At 37.8% G+C, this 20,160-nt stretch overlaps 1 protein-coding gene across 1 annotated transcript in view; it reads left to right on the top strand.

The window, feature by feature from the left end:
* Nucleotides 1-2,043: 2,043 nt before the first annotated feature.
* Nucleotides 2,044-20,160, top strand: part of SHQ1 (SHQ1, H/ACA ribonucleoprotein assembly factor) — a 56,367-nt gene continuing 38,250 nt past the window's right edge. Inside the window, exons 1-6 of the mRNA XM_009283367.2 lie at nucleotides 2,044-2,219; nucleotides 3,261-3,325; nucleotides 4,213-4,335; nucleotides 5,134-5,282; nucleotides 6,911-7,023; nucleotides 9,046-9,173. Coding sequence (XP_009281642.1) covers nucleotides 2,077-2,219; nucleotides 3,261-3,325; nucleotides 4,213-4,335; nucleotides 5,134-5,282; nucleotides 6,911-7,023; nucleotides 9,046-9,173 — 721 coding nt within the window. The 5' untranslated portion in view covers nucleotides 2,044-2,076. The remainder of the gene's footprint in view (nucleotides 2,220-3,260; nucleotides 3,326-4,212; nucleotides 4,336-5,133; nucleotides 5,283-6,910; nucleotides 7,024-9,045; nucleotides 9,174-20,160) is intronic.

Here is a 20,160-nt window from a genome sequence, read left to right as displayed (position 1 = left end):
CGGCCATTAACCCAGTTTAAGGAGCAGCGGGGGGAAATTATGTCTTACTCTAGTGCCTTTGAGGGAGAGCAGAGCAAAGCGCCTGGCCCTTTTCCTGCCAGCCCCTTGCTCCAACAGAAACATTTTAGCTCTGCTTGCTGTTTTTTTTTTTTTTCGCTAGTGCATAGCGGTCTTTTTACAGAAAAGGCTGGGAAGCTTAATTATTTTGAGATACCTGATATTTAGGTTGTGGCAAGCGCTGCTGGGGATTGAATATTGTGGTGCTGTGGGGTGGATATCAACGGTTCCTAGGCTGTGGTCTGTGAAACACCTGGGGTTTGTGTGGGGACCTCCGCATTCGTTTGGGGTCATTAATTTGTGTCAAGGATGCCAAAAGTGCAGCAGCGCTGAGAAGATCTGAGCGGGAACAGCTGGGCTTGGCTTCAGGGCTGCTGTTAAATGTTCTGAACCTCTTATTTGGGAAAATAAAAATGTCGGCTGGCATATCATCCTTGAAGGGTCTAAATGAGCTAGTGGATTTTTGTTACCTCTTATCCCATGTTGCTAGACAGCGTGTGGTGTTTAAATCGATAAGAAGAAAGTCCACAGAAATGTACACTGGCTTGCAAGTGTTCTTCAAGCCAGGTATTTCCTACCTAGTTACAACTCGATAAGCACGTGGCAGCTTCTCAGCCTGGAAAGGGTGGGAATTTTGCCCTGGAATCAAGTGATACGGTGAAATGGGGAGTTTCACTTCTTTCATACTTGTCAATTGAGGTAGAGTACCCATATGAATTACCTATATGGAAAAAAAAGGGTAATCGCTAATTTAGCCCTATTAATGGTTAATGCTCCATGTTTGCTCATGAAGTTGTAAGAATGGAGATGTATTTAATAAAGATAACCATGAAAATCAGTGAAAAGTAGCTCTTTCCCAGATAATAGTTCTGTTTTGCACTTTTTTGGTAAAACTATTTTTGTCTTAAAAAGTTAATTTTCAAAAGTGTGTGGTCCCTGTCCCCCCCCCCATTAAAAAAAAATGGGGATTCTAAGTTAAACCTGAGGAATTATCTTGCATTTCAAAGCTATTGAAGAGTCAGACAAGCTGTGTATCAGGTGAATGGTACTATGTAAATTCCTTTTCTTGTGCTAAATATATATGCATGCCCATGTACATACATACATATGGTTCTGATGGATGTTGGCCTAAAATGTCCTTAAAAACACTTGGTGAGGAAGATCCCAGATATCCTCTAGATAATTTAATTCAGTTACAACTACTGTATTATTTATGTTTTCTTTGACTGAATCTTCAGAAGGAATGTGAGGTTTTTAGGATGCTTCTTCAAGATTTGTGAAAACCCTGCAAACCGATCAGAATAGTAAGCATGTTTGCGTTGGACATCCTGAGTGTGTCAACTGCTCATGTTTAAACTGTTCAGACAGCTCTTGTGTCATGATCCCACTGGAAAGGAGCATCTTTGACTTGCATGTACTGTCCCAGTGGCTTATGCATTAAATTTGACATGAAGAGCAGTATGCTCAGTGTGTATGCTCAGATCGTGCTTGGGATGTACCGAATCTGTTGCTTGTATTCTGGCTAATATGTGTATGAATTATAAAATACAGCTCTAATTTTTTGAAAGTATTACTGTTTTTCAATATTTTCTAATAGTGATTTGTGATCAGTTCACTGATGAACTGTAGAGATCTAACATCTGCTATGTGTGAAATTATAAACAACAATTACAAAAAGCTGCCAAGTTCTAGGACCAAATTTAGTGTGTTTTTTATGCGGAATATAATAGGTGCTTTCCTGTGCTTCTGTTTGCATGCATTTATGTTCAATTGTTTCATTAAGGTGCAGAGAGGTGGTACCTTCAAATTCTTGATGACACTTTTTTTTGTTTTGTTGCCGTTGTTGTGCATGTTTTCTTCTTGAGCGTGTGGAAGATAATTTTGTAAGAATGTTCTTCTTACAGAACTTTGAAGAGATACTATTTGCTCTCATAAATGGGAAACTACAATAATCTTTTCTTCTTTTCCTGTTTTGATAGGGCCACACAGCCAGTGGTTGCTTTTCCTGCTGGATTCATCATGCTAACTCCAGCTTTTGAGCTGACCCAGGATCCGGATTTTCTTACGATAATAATCAAAGTACCTTATGCCAGAGCTTCAGAGTTTGACGTGTATTTTGAAGGGGAAGATTTTAAATTTTATGCTAAGCCGTACTTTCTCAGGCAAGTAGTGGAAGGATTTAAAAAAAATTGAACTTCATAAAATAAATAAAAGTCATTAGAGAATGAACTTCATTTTGGCCCCTTCAGAACATTCCTCATCTGCAGCTCTTACACTGTAGACTGCAGACAGCCTATTTTGTGCAAAGAATTGTTTTTTATGGATCTGGCCTCTTTGTTTCTAGGCATTAAATCATGTTAAAGGGAGTTTAAAGAAATACTTTTCTAAATTTACTTTACAATAGATTTTTAATTGTAAAATGGCAAAACAATTCTCTGGATGTATGCAAGTTGTGTAGAATAAGTGTGTCTCTTCCCTGTTGAGAGCCAGATACAGTATATTTGGTGAAGAATGGATTTTGATGCCCTCGTGATAACGTAAGGGGAGAAAAGTCATGCGAGTGGAGGCAGTAGGAAGTGAGGTTCCAGGCTGTATCTTTTATCTAGATAGCAAATTCCCCACTACGTTACAGAAAAGGAACAAGAGGCAATCTCAGTATGAAAGTGTTAGGAGAATCTTTGGCATGTAAGAGCTGACGAGCTATTAATCTTTCTTATTTTCTGTTTCCTGTATTCTTGGACATGCTTCCCCTATATACATTAGCAGACCACAAGGGATTTTAGTGGACTGGTAGAATGCAGTGAATTGGTTATTCTGAATAAGCAGTACAAGAACTCTGGATGACTTCTCATATCCTGTCACTGTGGGTTAGCTTAGAGTTTTTAAATTGCAGACTCTTCCAAGTGTTGCACATAGTGCCAAGGGCGTCATCTCTGTGGTGGCTGTGACCTCGTCCAAGCTGGGAAACCAGGAGTCACAAATTGTCTCTGTCTCAGATGCTGATCTCTTGTGCCAATAGTTAGGGAAAAAGATTTTGAAGTACATGGGGATTTAACTGCATGACTTCCATTACTATCAAAAGGAGTCATGTCGTTAAGTCCTTTGTGCTGCTTTTGGAATGTGCCTTACATTTTTGTAGGCTGAGACATGAAGTTGCAGAATTAATCAGGCATTCAATGAGGCATCTCATTTTTTGCCCACAGATTGACGCTTCCTGGAAGAATCGTAGAAGATGGTAGAGAAAAAGCATCTTATAATACAGACAAAGGTATTAGTTAATGTTATTGGTATATATGTCAGTAAAAATGCTACTAACTCTCCAATAATTTATACTTTGCTGCACTGGAATTGCATAGAACTTTAGTGCAGTATATGATACTGTAAATAAATGTAAAGTTTCTCCTATGTTATGTAGTATAAAAAAATCTTGCTCCGGATTTATTGTACGTACTTAGGCCATCCTTAAGCACAAAATACGTGTTCAGAACTGTCCTAATAATGAAAAAGTTATGTACAAGTCCTCTTCAAGCCCTGTGGGGGCTAGACATGTTACTGTACCGAGATCATTAGTCTAGTAAATCTGCAAAGAAGTCAGGTAGTGCTGAGTAGAAATGAGAGAATCCTGAGGCGGTCTCTTGGCTACATCTTAAGAGAGAAGACATTAGCCTTTCTCCACACCTTGAGGTGGAATGTATTTCTGGAATAAAATATGTACCTTCTGGAATTAATGTATTTGTTTAAAAAAACTCGGCAATAAAACCTATAATTTGCTGCTTGCAAAGCCTTTATTACGTGCTTGGCTTAAGACAATAAACAGATTGCTGAATGTAGTTTCCTATGATCTTCTGTTGATTGCTTGATTGGTGGAAGGATTAAAAATAAAATAAAGCTTGTATTCTGTTGGTTTGTGTTTATACAATGTGAATCAAGAGACCACAACTGGTTAAATATTCTCTTTCATGCTTTGTCATTAAAATCTTTGATTTTTGTGAAACTTGTGAAGTAAGGTTAAAAACGCAGAGAGATTGATGCTAAATAAAATGCTACCTGCATGTGTCCCAGTTTCTATGAGTCTTTTTCATTAGAGGAAAAACGCACGTTGTTGTTTGTCTTGTGTATTTTAATGCAGTAACTATATTCTGACTTCCCTTTAAGGAACTTTTACAATTCGGTTACCTAAGGAGATTCCTGGCCAATATTTTGAGGGACTGGACATGCTGACATCTCTTTTAGCACCAAAGAAATCAAGATCAGCAAAACCTTTAGTAGAAGAGATAGGTATGACAAAAAAAATCTTGTTTATACTAGTGATACGTGTACATAATGAAATAGTTACAGATCTACGTAGTGATATATGTAGAAAAATACAGTATTTCTATTATTGTCTAGTCCAAGGTATGAAAAGGGTGTAAATGAATCTGAAAGTATGGACAAGTATAGAAATAAATGTGTTGTAGGTGATATACATGTCATCTTTATAGGCTTAGTTATGTTTACATTTTTCCAAAATGTGCTTAACAAATGCTAATCCTCTGTAGATCTTTGTACCCCTCTAGTGGCTGGATAATACAGACACATTTGAGTATTCTGCTTCCCACAAGCTAGCGCAACTGGACTTTTAGCTCAAATGATAGAAGCTAATTAAAACCACAGGTTCTAGTAGATGACTTGCTTAACATCGGTATTTAACAGACAAGAATGTTTGACTACCTGTGTTTAATTTTTTAACATCTATCCTAAATTATTGATAACATCACTTTGCTCCTGTCAGGGTTCTCTTAGCATCAAATTCTGATCTTGTTGAAATCAGTGGAACAATTATTTCAGTCTTTGAGGGAGTATACTTAAAAACTTTAGTGTTCCTGGTCTTCATTTTTGAAAGTTGGAGAATTTGGAACAGGACCTATGGATTACTGATGTAAGCGTCTGCCTGTATGACCCAGTGTTGTATAAGATTTCTTAAAAGATGTAGTAAAACGAGAAAGGCTTGTTGTGTTATCAGTGTTTGCCTTTCTATTAAATCACATATATTTTCTATGTAATAATTTTCTTTCTCTGACCATGCAATATATACAGCTGCCTCCGCTGAGTTGTCTGAGGAGGAAGAAGAATTTGACTGGGAAATAGAGCAGACCCCTTACAAAGAAAGTGCAGAAAGCACTCTACCGCTACAGTACCGTTATGGATTTGGGAATTTGCGGTCAGGGGTGTTCCAGCAGCTGCAGGTAGATGCATTTTTGTCTTTTCCTATCATAAAAGTTCTGGGTAACTTTCTTGTGGGTAGGCTTCCTGGCTCATTCTGTAGTCAGGAGGGGATCGTTAGGTAACTGTTCTTCTCCAGTATCCCATTCTGTGACTGAGAATATTCTGCTTTTGCATGTGGTAGTACAGACAGATCCTTGTTCCTGCAGAAGTAGGGGGTGGTTGAAACTGAGTTAATTGTGTAGCAGAGTCAACAGGCTGGTCTGTTTCTGCAATAATTTCAGTGTTAGAGGAAAGGGCTCAGTGGGGTCCTTGGTAAAAATGGCCTCTGGAAGTGGGCTGCTGTCACCAGCACGGTTCAGCTAGCCTGTGAAGGCACAGAGAAAAAGGACTGTATGAAGTAGGTCATGTGCCAGGTGAATAGTTCTGGCAAGCTGCAAACAGCCTACAGGCTGTTAACACTTTTGCTTTATATTTGGTATTGTCTTCTATTCTGACTTCAAACATATTTAACATCAATGTACAGTATATTTCAGATGCCATGAATTTTAATTTGTTTTTAAATTAAAAAGAAATTACTCAAAACAACCCTTGAATACAAAATAAAGCTGGCTAATCTATAGGTCCTGTTATGGTTGTTGCATTAAATTTTTTTTCATTGTGAAATTCATGGTAATTTTTTTCTTTGTAATTTTTATTTTAGACTTGGTTTTCTCACAAGACAATAACTTTTGAAGCGTGTACTCTTCAAGGTGACTGCCCACCTGGTATCTGTGGGATTTACTAGGGTTATGCTGATGCGCTGAAATTTGCTTCTGTGGATTGATTGGTAGGATAGGAGCTTTAAAATGCAGTTACTGTGCTCTTGTGCATTCAACAATTTCTTTAATTCATGAATAGATTGAAGCTAATCTACAATCTGTAGCATGCTAGGTGATATAACAATATTCATAGTATACAGAGCTTTTATTAAAATAGATGATAACTTAATTTTTTGTAGTGTTCTTACTCTAAGCAATTTAAGTTGTAGCTGTTTAAAGCAACTTAATTATGTAACTCTAACTCATTATTGCATGAATTGTAGTATTTTCAGGGTTTGGAGCAGAAGGATTGCTATTTATGGAGAAAGTATTTACATTCTGTTAGGATATATACACTGGTTTATTACCATGAAATTCACGAAGAAGTACATTTCCCATTAGCATTAATGTACCACTACTTAATGATGCTTAAAAGGGCACTGCAGTTGCCCATTAATTAATGTATGGCCACTTCAGAGTGTGAGAGTAATCTCAAAAGTCACAAGAACAGTATCTATGGTTTTTATCTTGTCTTTGTTGTGGTTGTGTGCTTTTGTTAAACATTGCAAATTTTACCGTAATGCAAAATAACCTGTCTTCCGTATGATAAAACGGCCTGAATAGACTTCATAGTATTATGAATTCTAAGGAGCTTCAAATAATTGAATTTCCTTGGAATTTTGATGTTTTATTTGTACAATGGAGCCTGAATTCGGAAGATTTGAAAGAGAGGTTGGGAGCATCTGGGGATTTCAGTGCAATGCTGATGAGCATCCTTCCTAAACTCTTACTAAATAAATCTTGCGTATCGTAGCTGCGGCTTGGTCATATAATTTTTGTTCCATTTGCAGGATGAACTCAGTGATGTTATTGACATTAAGGATCCAGACCAAACTCCTGTAGATGAACGTAGGAGGAAACGCCTGGCAGCTGAGACTGCCAAGTTTGAGCCTGATCATTACCTGTGAGTATTGATTTACTTCACCTGGTCAAGTAAAAGTACCTCAGTTGAAATATATTCACTTTTTCTTTTCATAAATGATTGGTTTTAAGATCACTTTTGGAAGTAATAACTTTACTTTTTATTTGTTTGTTTCTTTGTCTTGTCACAGCAGGCCTTAGGGGGTATTTTTAAGTGTGACACTGACAAAAGACCTTGCTTTTCTGTTTTGTGGTTACTCTACTGTTTAATTACTGCTTAAGTCTATATTCAAGCAGGGGCTGTTGTGAGCTGTTGCAGAATGTTGTTTCATAGTTCACCTCTTGAGAAGCTGAGTAGCCAATCCCTGCCAGCATTTTGGGTTGTAGATGTCAGAACTTTGTTTTCCCCTTGTGAAACAAGGATTACTGAACCACCCTGGTCTATGAGGAAGTAAATTTGAGTTCTGAAGTTACGAAGATTTTGTCTAGGCCACTCTGGTTTTTGCCTTCATCACATGAAACCTTTTTTACAGCAGAATGAGGAAAAGTTCCAAACCAAGACTTTGTGTTTCTTTGTGCTTCATCCCATGTAATGAAGGTGGAAATGATTCTTTGTGCCTTTCAAGTTGGAGTATTTCAGGTCAAGTTAGGTTCAGAAACTTCCAGATAAGTAAACTAAATTGAAGCCATGAGATCTATTAATACCGCGATTCCTGCAAGATTGATTTGGTGAGAGAAGAGTGTAGTCCCCAGTAGGGAGAATTAGTACTTGTGATGTGTTTTGTCGGGGAGAGGTAGGCTTAACCCATTTTGAGTTGTTTCAGAAGGTATCGTTGCAAACTTGGAATTTTTCCCCAGTCAGGTGTTTCAGAGGCAGCTGCATGTCTTTCTGTAGCACATAGAAAAGCTTTCTTGAAACATCACTTGGAAGTACATTTCACTAGAACTGAAGTAGTTCCTAACCTATAATGTGATGCAAATTACAGTAATTGTAAGTTTCCATCTTGGACCCTGTGTTATAGCCTGGTAGATGAGCTACAACTGTTTAGTTTAATGGTTGTGTTTTGGATGCTTCAGAGCAGATGACACCAACCTTTCTTCAACAAAAATTGTTTTCCTGTGTACCCTGATGAGAAGGACAGCTCTGGGAGGAACGGTGGCAAACAGAAGTGTTCTGTTGCCTTTGAGGAAAATGTACGCTGGCTGATATCTTTAAGTTACTTTATAAAGACACTGAAGGAAGACATCAAAAAATCTGTCAGTGTGAGAGTAAAGCAAATTACATTCTGTGTTCAGTAGACTGGGTAGGTTTTGTGTGATGATTAAGAAGGTATTAAGAAATTTCCTGCATTTTTTTCAGTTCTCAGTATTTATACTATTGTTTAGCTTGAAGAAAAAGCTAAAATGATAAGAGGAGGCTTAGAACTTGAATCCTTTAGTATAAATCCTCCCAGAATTACTATATTGAGATTTTTACTACAGTGGCTTTATGCTGAGATGGAGGTAATCTCTCTTCCAGAATTCACGTACAACTCCTCTTTTTCTACTTTGCTTACAACATGCCTTTGTTTACCTAAAAGTCAGTCCCTATCCCTACTTCATCTTTGCCCTTCAGCTGCATACCCTTCCTCCCCGAAGTATACGCAGTTTTGAGGTGGGAGAGCTTCCCAGTAAAATCAAGTTTGCTGCCAGTGGCATTCTCTGAGAAGTCTTCTCTTTGGAATGTTTTCCTTTAGATTCATCCAGAACACACCAGGTTTATTCACCTTCATGTCATGCTGCAAGCTCATCAATTTCCTAGGCTTCTGGGTGGCTCAGGAAAGGTGGAGGAAGTAAGGAAGGGGTACTGTAAGATGAGAGAGTATTGCTTATGCTTTTAATAATGATTATTTTCTGGTTTTAAGTAAAACAACAGATACTGGTCATGTTTGTTGTGTTTCTAATGTATGGAAAATAGCCTGGAGCCAAGTCAGGTGTATTCTATGTATGCATTAAAATATACCCACATACACTATAAACTGAAATAAATAGCGTATGACACTTTTTTTTTTTTTTCCCCCCCTAGAGCTGATTTTTTTGAAGATGAAGCTATTCAGCATGTCTTAAAGTACAAACCATGGTGGGTTGATGCTCATAAAAAAATGATAGCCTTGCAGGGAGAAAGTCATCAGGAACATGACACTCATACGTTTGGTGAGAACATATATATATATACGCGCACCTGTTGCTTGAATGATAGTTGTTGTGATTCATGTTATGTTCAGGGTTATTGTTCTTAAAGGAAAAAGTATGGTTTTACCCTACAATTTTCAGTCCTAACTGTTCTTCTTAGAGGAGTATTCTGTTACTTCTCCTGTCCTCAAAGAAAAATTTTTTGCTCTGAGGGACAGTTATATACTGAAATCTTTGAGACAGTTGTGTGTGGAGCAGTTGACAGTATATTATAAAGTGGTTATTTCATCTTAAGCATTTACCTGTTAGTTACATAGTGTAGTGTGTGATCTTTTCCGTCTGCATAACAAATTTTGGAGTTTATTGTTCATAAAGGCCATTCTAGAATTTCAGGTATCTATGAAGAAAAAGTTCCCTTTTAAGGGTATGCTGTAATCTTTAAGACTTCAAAGGAAATGCCAGTGTCAGTAAGTCATTGCATCTGAAATCAAATCAAACCTATCTTTCTGTAGGGATTGTGATAGCTAGAAAGTGGGTCCTTTGTTGCTGGTGCTTATCTCCTCTCTTTTTCAGATTTTTCAAGTAATTGTTCTCCCTTTCCGAGTTGTATTTTCAATGGAAAAAATAGTCAAAACTGTTTTTTGTGCCCACTTCCAAATATGGTGCAACACTTCACAGCAAGTTTTCCAAGAATCAGCTGTGGAAGATTGTACTAATATCGGCCCTTATCTCTGATGAACACATCTTCTGTAGGATGCTTTATTTTACTTACACAGCATGACGGAAGTTCATGGCATTTATTACTCTACTGCTGTTTTTATGGGTCTCGAAGACTTTTTTAAAGGAAAATTTTTGTGTCCATTTAGCAACTAAAAGGGATGGTTCCAGGTTTAGTGGATGACCTTGTAACAGTACTGTTAACAGATAACTGAAATTACCTTTCTGTACACAGTGATTGCAGAGAGCATTGCAAGTTACTATTATGCATATTCTTTTATTGTACTTTGTTCATTTCCTATGTAGTATGAAAATCCGATATTACGAAGGTAGATAATGATATTCCCTTCACCAGAGGTTCCTAACAAATATTAGTGCACTAATAATACCTGCACTTTCACATTTTCTACAGGAGAACAACAATAGAATTTGGGTAAATGTTGTGTATTTTACTGTGAATGTAATCTGATCTTCATTACTGGTCTCTTTTCAGCCTCTGAAGCCAGAAATTGTTAATTATATCCATCATAAGCATTTGATTTAAAAAGCATTGGACAAAGGTACAAGAGGCTTGAAAATAGAATAATGAGGGGTTCTTTTGTTTGTTTTTATCCATTCACTCCTTAGTAAATGAAACACTGCTAATGTTTTCCTGTGTTAAGGAATATAATGAAAATGAAGAGCTGCTGGATGATTTTATTGATAAAGAATGTTTTTACTCCAAATTGAGATTCTGAAGAAAAAAACATACGTATGTTGCTGGGTTTTTAGGAGCAACAACAACAAACTACTCGAAAGCCTGGCAAACCTGCTAATGGAAGTTACACAGAAAACAGGGCTACATAAAGGATCATCTTTTCTCTAAACCATTTGTTATAACAGGTACACATTTAATAAGGATGATTAAAAAAATTTAGTCTGACCTTCGTATGGCTGAGTGAAGAGGCTCATGTAGTTTTGTGGATCTTGAGGAAATTTAAGTAAGGTAAGAGGCCATGTTTGGGTTATGTTAATGACAACAGCCCACCCTTTCCCTTAGAAAGACCTCAGTTTTGATAACATTGTTACTGCTGTTTGAATGGCAGCAGTGACTGGGGATGGCAAGTGGCTGAATGAGGATCTGAAACCATTGGAGGTTCCTAAACCAGAGTGAGTTGTGGTGAAAGAAACCACCATGAGAGGGAGTACAGGTTCCACTTGAAGGTCTCTTATGAATGGAAATACAGAAGGGCAGGAGGTGGGTCCAGGCTGTTGGACCTGGAATCTGATCATCAATAGGATGAGTTCCCTGTGGTTTTATGTTGTTTTCATGCTTTACCCAATCAAAGGGATGGTCTGGCTAATCTGAGTTACAGATTCAGAAATTCTTACAAGCTGAGTGCAATTTGACTCCATATCTGCGTTAATATGTATTCCAGTAAGCATGCTTAGTAAGTGGAAGTGACATAGAAAAGGCACATAAAAGAAACAAGGACTGTGCTAAGTGAAGGACCTTCTTTACTACTTGAGAAATTTTATGTTATTTCCACTAGAACTGGGGAGAAGTCTGACTGCGTTAAGCCAAGGTGTGCTCTACAGCTAGAAGGATAAGGAGGCTGTCGTTGGTATTAGAGTGTGCTTGTAGTAAGAAGCCTTTGAACACTAGTGCTTAGCTACAAAAAGCTAAAGGGTACTCGAGCACAGGAGCTCTAGGGGCACAAACGTTATACATATTGCAGTATCTTTCAAGGGGTTTCATAAAGTGATGTGAGATGATTCTTTGAGCCTGTGTATGCATGTATCCCCCTGTAGGTAGGTGTGAGGTCAAATCTTTTTTATTATTGGATTTATTATTGGATACAAATTTATTATTGGATACAAATGTCCCCAGTTTACTATTGAACCTGTTTAAGGGCATAAAGGAGGAGGGACTGAAACCTTCATGCAGTTTCTTTTTATTGCTTATGGAAAAGAGGCGTAAAATAAAGAGTACCCAGATTTCGTACTCTTCCTGAGTTCCAAATTCATATCTTGTGTTAAGGAAAGCATCTAAAGTAAGGTAATTTCCATAATCTTCCATGATGAGGACTTCCAAGCATACAGCTTGCAAAGAGACTTCAATATTGGGGTGTTTAAAACATGTACAACTCATGGTAGGTGTACTGCCATGGCCAGCTTGCAGAAACATTTGTCTGTCCTGTGTGAAGGAAGGTCGTGTTCTTGATTAAACATGTGCTGTCCAAAGCCGTTACACAAGAACATGGAAACTGAGAGATGGGATGGAAATCACATGCTGTCAGATGTGCAGTGTCTTGTACTGCGGAAGTCTGCTACCCTTGAACATGAAATGGTGTCTCTTTTTAGAGGGTTGTTTATTGAAGGTAAATGACTGTTTGGTAAGACAAGAAGATAAGAGTGGTAATGTTAAAACTGACAGTAGATTGCAGTACAGGCTACCACAATATCGGGGTATTGGCACTAGAATTTGACACCTGGTACCTTTAGAGTCCCTGTATTTTGTGCTCTGTTACTGCTGCTGTTAGGACAGTTCCCACCTACAGAGTGTCTGTGGAATCAGGAATGTCATTGGAAACTGACTCCTCAAGTTACTACATGGAAAAGTGAGTTTAGTGTGGGAAAGTAACATAAAAATTAGCAGGTTCTTTAAAAGTATATTTTTTTATTCAGAAACACTGAACCAAGAGAATTATTTTTTTGTTTCTTCCTTTTGCTGATTTATAGTGATGTCCTTTAGTTTTTTATCTTCATTGGTTTCTTGGAACCAAAAACTTGATTACTATTGTCTTTATAATGTCTTCGGCTACAAGGAGTAATGAGAAATACAGATAGCTTTTTTTTCTTTTTTTTCTTTGCATGGCATTACAATTAACTGAAGATTTTGTTTGGTTGATTACTGCTCTTACTTTCATCCCTGGTTATTCCCTCTTTTGTTTTTACATCATCAGGTTTTTTTATTGTCTCATTACCAGATCTTTTTTCTTTTTGGATCAGCTCTTCTCATTAGCATTTAAAGTCTTCAGCTCTCTTCTGTCCTTACCTTGAATCTATTTTTATTTAACCTTTTTACTTTTTCTCCAGCTTGTGTGCATGGTGTGTGTATTTTGTCTTGCTTTAATTTCTTCTTTTATTGTCCTAAGTTTTTCTTCTTTCTTTTGTCCTTTTTTACATTTTACTGTGTATTGTCTTTTCTTGCCGTTTGTAGTTTTTTTGTTTGTTTTTTCGCCCCTAGGCTTGTTAGCCACCAGGTAGGTAAGATGATTGCCTTTGCAGTATGGCTGAGGAACCAGAAGAAATACTAGAGAGCAGGTTTCACCGTCATGTTTGTAGCAAAATATCATTTTTGGAGTGGATGTTTTCTAAAGCTGAAAGGCCCAGATTTTGTTCACGCTTACGATGTCTAATGCAAGTCAAGTAATACTCCATAAAGCCTAACTAATTACACAGCCTTTCCCATGAGGGAATAAACCTTTTGGAAAGCTTGCTTTCTGCTGCTGCTGAAGTTTACATTAGTCTTGCTTCTACAGATTCCAGATGAAAGGTTTTGTATTTTGTAACAGTCACATTCAACTTAGTTAAAAGTTCATTTCTATTCTACTTCAAATTACACAACTGTAAAAACTCCTTTTTAGGCAACACAATAATCTTCAAGGACTCAGGCTGATATATGTATTTAATTTAACATTTTTATGCTCTAGGGATAATTTATTTTGTTTATGGTAACCTATCATGCTTACCAGTGACCATTCTCTCTGATCTCCTCATAGAATGAGAAGTAATTTCTTTTTAAAGATCCACCTTTCAGTAGGGCTCTGCTCAAATATATACCATTACTGGTAGATTCATAAGGTTAAGATGAATCACTTAACTTTCCTTTTTTATCAGATTTCTGCAATTGTTCTGTCTGCCTGTTTTACTCAGTCTTCTGGGCCTTTGCAGCATGTGTACCTTCCTGGCACTGTTCTGCTGCAGAGCAAGTATTTTTCATGTGAGGAAAGATTGCTGTTTATTCATGCAAAATTCTTAACATATAAATGATAGGTCTCTATTGTAAAGTATCTCAGATTTTAAAAGGCAAGAACAGTAAGACATGGAAGAAAGAACGATGTATGGTTTTGTTGATATGGTTTATAGGAACTGCAGATTTGTTAAAGAATAATGACAAAAAAAATAGTATAAAGGAAATTGCGAGATCCAGGAAAGACTGTCCAAGTCCAGTGACTGTATGGAGAGTGCCTGGAGGAAGGTGGTCAGAAGTGATATGGAGGAAATGTGCTGTAAATGTTGATTTGAGAATTAGAGAAGGGTGGAAGCTTGACACGAAAGAAGAGAGATTTGTGAAGGAGCTAAAATTTGAATGGAAGAACTGTAAAGAAAGGGGAGGGATGAACAAACCAGACTTGACTGGTCGTAGTTTAGAGTGAATATAGGTGTGCAGAGGAAGACAGCTTTGTGTTTTTAGGACTTCACTTCCTGAAGAACTGAGGCTCGCCTGATCACAGTCTCCTTGACAGAGCTTTAGGGGGTCTCAGAGATGGCTGCTTCCTACAAGTTCTGCGAAAATGGCCCTGTGTACAAGGGAACGAGTGCTTTTATTGAATCTTCAGTGCCATCTTTTTAGAAGTTGTAGAGTCCATACAGGAAAGAGATTATATCAGCATGTCAGCACATGTGGAAAGTTTCGGTAACCTCTCATACCTTATCAGATAGCAACAAATTCAAGCACAAGAGACAAATCAATAGAAAATCAGCTTCATTAGTTGTTACGTGTTTAAGTTTACAGTATTATTGTTAAGTATTTTTAAGGCAATATCCAGCACTGGGGGAAATGCTGATCCTGAGCAAAGCCTTTGGGCGTCTGTTGTGGTTTAACCTCAGTCGGCAACTGAGCACCACACAGCTGCTCGCTCACTCTCCCTCACCCCCGGTGGGATGGGGGAGAGAATTGGAAGAGTAGAAGTGAGAAAAACTCGTGGGTTGAGATAAAGACAGTTTAATAATTGAAATAATAACAACAATATCCTGGCTGTGCCCCCTCCCAGCTTCTTGTGCACCTCCAGCCTGCTCAGTCGGTAGAGCACGGGGAGCTGAAAAGTCCTTGACTAGTGTAAGCACTGCTCAGCAACAACTAAAACATCGGTGCGTTATCAACATTGTTCTCACCCTAAATCCAAAACACTGTACCAGCTACTAGGAAGGAAATTAACTCTATCCCTGCCGAAACCAGGACAGTGTCCTTCTAGTCAGAGTAGTGCTGCCTTTCCTCTTTTAATATCTTAGGAAGAGCTTGAAAAGAAGAGACTTGTTTGCTACTGATTAAAATCAATAGCTAACTTTATTCCTGACTAATCTGCTCTCTGCTGACTAATCTCCTTTATCTGGTGTTGCTGATTCCTTAACTTACAGGGATAGAAGTACATATTTAAAAACCTTAATATTGTAGCATAATATTTCAGTTAATGTGGGAAAAAAAAGCGGGGGGGATCAGTTCTGCTCAGTTATTTTCCTTTGAGATAGCTGTGGAATTCAAGACTTGGCTTGACAGGACCGTAAGCCAAGGCTCTGCTTTCACCAGAATACTAGACCAGCTGATTATCAGAGGTCCTTCCTGACCTACCTAATTTTCTGTAATTTTCTGAGTCTGACCACTGAGTCAGCTATCTGTCTAGATAGCATGTTTTATCTAAGTACCCCTAACACATTTAGAACCGTGTCATACTAGTCTTGAGATACAGATCTTACACTGGCTTGATTTAAGTGATGTGATGGGCAGTGTAAAATATCAGTAAGACCATAACAAAACACCCTCTAGCTGTCAGACCTCATTCTCCCCTTTAGAGATTAAACTGTACTTCGTTGGCAGTCGGGTGCTGAAGGGCAATTTGAAATATGTTTATTTTAACATGAGGAAGGGCTAGTTTAAAATAAATAAAGGAGATGATTAAAAAGTAAGGGTCATCTCTGTGATATCGTCTAACAGTAACTTTATATGTGAGATTAATTTGATTCCTTTAGACATACATATATTAATACACAGTTGTACTGTGGCTAGAAGCAGCATGATTTTGGCACTGACACACGTACAAAACATCTTAAACTTAAGGAAAACTCACAAATTTAGTACTTGATAAATAGCAATAGATGCTGCTTTGCATTAGATTAATATTAATTGTACAGTTATTGTTAGATAAAACATTGGTAATGCAAGTGTATGGGCTTAATATAGCAGAAAATGCAATTGCAATTTTACTTGTTCTGTTAAGCTTATACTATGTGCTTGTATTTTTGAGTTGGGAAAACAAAGTAGGTGGTGGTTTTGACGTGTTAATAATGAGCAATAGATGCTGCTTTGCATTAGATTAATATTAATTGTACAGTTATTGTTAGATAAAACATTGGTAATGCAAGTGTATGGGCTTAATATAGCAGAAAATGCAATTGCAATTTTACTTGTTCTGTTAAGCTTATACTATGTGCTTGTATTTTTGAGTTGGGAAAACAAAGTAGGTGGTGGTTTTGACGTGTTAATAATGAGTTTCAGGCCTGGATAATTTATTGTTCAAAAACTTTAAGGAATGGATAGATATTTATTTGTAAAATTGCAGTGTTTTTGCCAGGCAGAGAAATTTTATTTAGAACACCTGGCACTTTGCACTGAGTTAATGAACAACTTGTAACATTTACCTCTGGGAATTGTCTAGTCTGTGTCTTGTTTGCTGTTGTCTAGTAGACTTGCCATTTCTGTGTTTATGGTCCAGTTGTATATGTTATGATGCTTCAGAGAGTTTGCATTTTAGAGGAAGAAAACTCTCTCTCGTATGTTTCATGAACTTCACTAGGAGTTTCTTTGCTTTGTACTTAGAAAGGAAGTATGGTTCACATTTACATACTCCTCTAGAATGTGGATTTTGGGGAATCTAACAAATACTCGTTAGTAAAACTTTAAAAAGTCAATTTTTTGCTCTCAGTGCTGGACTGTTTCTTATCTGTATGATAAGAGAGGTTAATTTTCATCAGCTGTGAGACAAAAACAAACTTAAGGTTGTAGTTGCTGATTAAGAAGAGTGGATTCTCAGTAGTGGATCCAGTACTGAAAATAATGAGTTTCTGAAGGAGAACAGTTGCGTTCCTGATAGTGTGCGTCTTGACTGCTAACTGTAGCAAGTGCATTGAGGTGGGCCTAGAAATACGAGCGTGTTGGCATAACTGTTTAACAGGTATTCTGGCTGTGATAGATTCTCATGTGCTTAGAAGGAATTATTTAGCTGCTTTGTAACACACTTTTTACTGTAGTCATCAGAAGTGATTTTAAGCTTTATGAATCTGACCTGCTGCAGTAGTCTTTGCTAACAAACTTTGGCTGTTTGCTTTTTGGTATTTCTTTTCTATCTTTAGCTTCAGTTTCACCTCTCCTCTTTTGTGCTTCTCTTCAGGGTGAAAGTGCCACTTGCATATGATTTTATAATAAATTGTGTTGTACTCCAGGAGAGGGTTTTCTGGTGAAAGCTAGCTGAAATCGGAAATGCCTTTTTTTCTTTCCAATTGGACCTTCTTCTAACACCCTGTTGTGATAGCTCATTAAACCCACCCTACTGTGGCAACTTACAAAGTGGTTTTATGTTATGTTTTTCAGAAACTAATTTTTTTCAAATGTGCTACAACATTGCACATACGGTTTTATGGACAATTTTAATATGAATGATAGAGGTGACTCACTGAAGAATCAATGCGATTTAAGAACTTATAAAGAAATTTGCTGATAGACTATAGATACATCATCTATATTTGTGATTTAAGGGGTAATACTGAACTGCATTGCATTAATAGAAAAACAGAGTTAAAACTGCCATAGTCTTGCTGAATTGTCACTTTGTACTAGATCATAGCAAGTGGAAGAGATTGGCTTTCTCAAGATGATATAAAAGCTGGAATTTCTTTTTGTGGGAGCTTGTAAATAAATGGAGACTGGCTTGACTCCAGAGAAATGTTTAGCTCATCAAGAAGTTGCCATAGGAATTTAAATCAAGTATTTCATGGTTATGAAGCTGATAGAAACATTAAAAAAGTTCATAAAGAAGAAACATTCAAAAATGTTTTCCCTAATTCGTAATTTTATGTCTTGAGATGAGGTGTGTGCTTATGTACATGCCTTTGGCATCACAAACATTTGTTTCAAAGCATGTAATAAAATTAGAAAGCTTGTAGAAAGCTCTGGGGATAGAGAAGACCATGTCTTATAGACTGATTGTATCCCTGAGAATGTGGATCATGTAAAATGATGATGAGCAGTGTTTGAGGAGAAACATTTATAAGCACACTTGCAATTATCATCCTTATGATAGAGAAATGGGCAAGGGGTGTAAAAAGGAACTTGGTTTACTAGGGGTTGTAACCTTTTCTTTCTGTAATCCGTGCTGTAACCCCCCCTCTGGGGATTTAGCTGCCTGTGTCCCAAGGGCCCAGGGCTCTGGATTATGGGTTTTGCCCATAATGACCCTGGCTCGCTCATGCTGCTGAGAAAGAGCTGTGAGAAAGTCTGCAGAAAAATAAGAACAGTAAAATTGCAGGTAGGATTGTTGAGACAGGATCATTAGTAGCTCAAGGATTCCAGAGGTCAATACTAACATGGAAGATATCAAATCCTCAACTGGAAAAACAGAGAATCAAGTTGGGGCAGGAATTGTTGGGTTAGCAGGTCAAGTTGTTAGTGCTGGTGAAGCTGGTGGAAGATGGCAGCTCAACAATATTCAAGGATCTGTCTCATGGAGCCACAAAGGCTGACCCTTCCCAGCTGCCTGCCTGGCTATAGCAAGGACTCTTCAGGTGCTTTATCAGGGGTGATGAACATATTAACGCTTAGCCAGTATCACATCCTCATCTTAGTGATTAAACCATTAATTGTTTTATGTTTTTAAATTTGTACATCTTGCCTACAGCTTTTCTCTGCCCCCAGCTAACTATGCCAGAACATAGTGACTCAAAAAAGGGGTGGTAAAAGAATAATTGAAGAGACATTTCGATACTAATTGTAAGGTTTTGTTTTTGATACCCCTCCCTGCTTAGACTAAATAATTAAAATTCAGTTAGTTAAGGAGTACATCATGTATCCACCCCTGGCACTTAGGGTTTATTTTGAAAGTGTAGTAAGAGTGCCGCATTAGGCTTGTTCCTGTCCTCAGAGAAACCCCGTTCAGTGTGTGGTACTTTAAACTCAGGTTGGTTCCAGTGTTACTGGTGCTTGAACAAATCATGGAGTGGGACTTCCTCAATGCAACAAAGCATCAGCTGTCAAGCTAGTAACACTTCTTTCTCCTGTCAAGTCACCTTGTGCCTGTAACTTTCTCCTGTGGTGTGACCAAAATGCGCTCACGACATCTATCCTATTCAGTAGATCAGCGCCTGTTGACGTGGAATACCTGCGCTCCATGCAGCCTGGATGAAAATCTCTTAGCCCTGGCTTCTGGCTGTTTTAATTGTACTAAATGGCTTCTTGATTTACTTTGGGTTTATACAGAGATGGCTTGTAGTCAGTTATCTACTTAATCTCTACTGTTATTTCAAGGCAATTCTGCCATCCTTTCTGAAGTGTTTTAAGTACGCTTCAGAAGGGTTACTATTCAATATTCAATCTTAGCTATCCATGTCTATACCGCTGTTTCCTAGAGAAATACTTTGATGCATTGTCACATCATGCCTGCTATGTTGTTGTTGTCGTCATCCTTATGCATCCCAAAGAGGAAGTACTGGGTGAGAAGAATCTTTGGGTTGGCTCAGTATAGCCATTCTTAACTAAATGAGGTACACTGAAGAAAAGCAAAATATGATGGTCACTGATGGTGGATACCATAGCTCTTTGGAAGGAGATGCAGCTTTCATACCAACATCGGTGGGGATGGGATTTTGATCTTTCTTCAGTCTTCCCCAGACACTGGAAGGATGTTATCAGACAGCATAAATAAGCTCCTAAATCATGCCTAGGTCATGAGTCGAAATTGATGAGGCTTGGAAATACAGAATTGTACCTTTCCTTTTTCTCCCTTCCCTATTTCTTTAGTTCTTACCCTTTTCTACAATAAGAAAATATATTTGTTGTTGTTTTCCTGTTTTCTTATTTTTATCCCAGACAATGTGGACTTAAGAAACTTCAATTTACTCCGATGCTGATTGTGCATTTATCTCTGTATAAGATACCCAGGCATCCATAGAAATCCTTGGCGCTTTCAGAGGGGTTCAGAATTGCCAGTGTGTACGTGCAGTACCTTGCAGGGCTGGAACTTGACTTTGAAAGGAATAT

This window comes from Aptenodytes forsteri, unplaced genomic scaffold (assembly GCF_000699145.1).
Source record: "Aptenodytes forsteri isolate BGI_AS27 unplaced genomic scaffold, ASM69914v1 Scaffold262, whole genome shotgun sequence".
In the NCBI taxonomy this organism is placed as follows: Eukaryota; Metazoa; Chordata; class Aves; order Sphenisciformes; family Spheniscidae; genus Aptenodytes; species Aptenodytes forsteri.
This window is presented reverse-complemented; position numbering and strand designations above follow the sequence as displayed.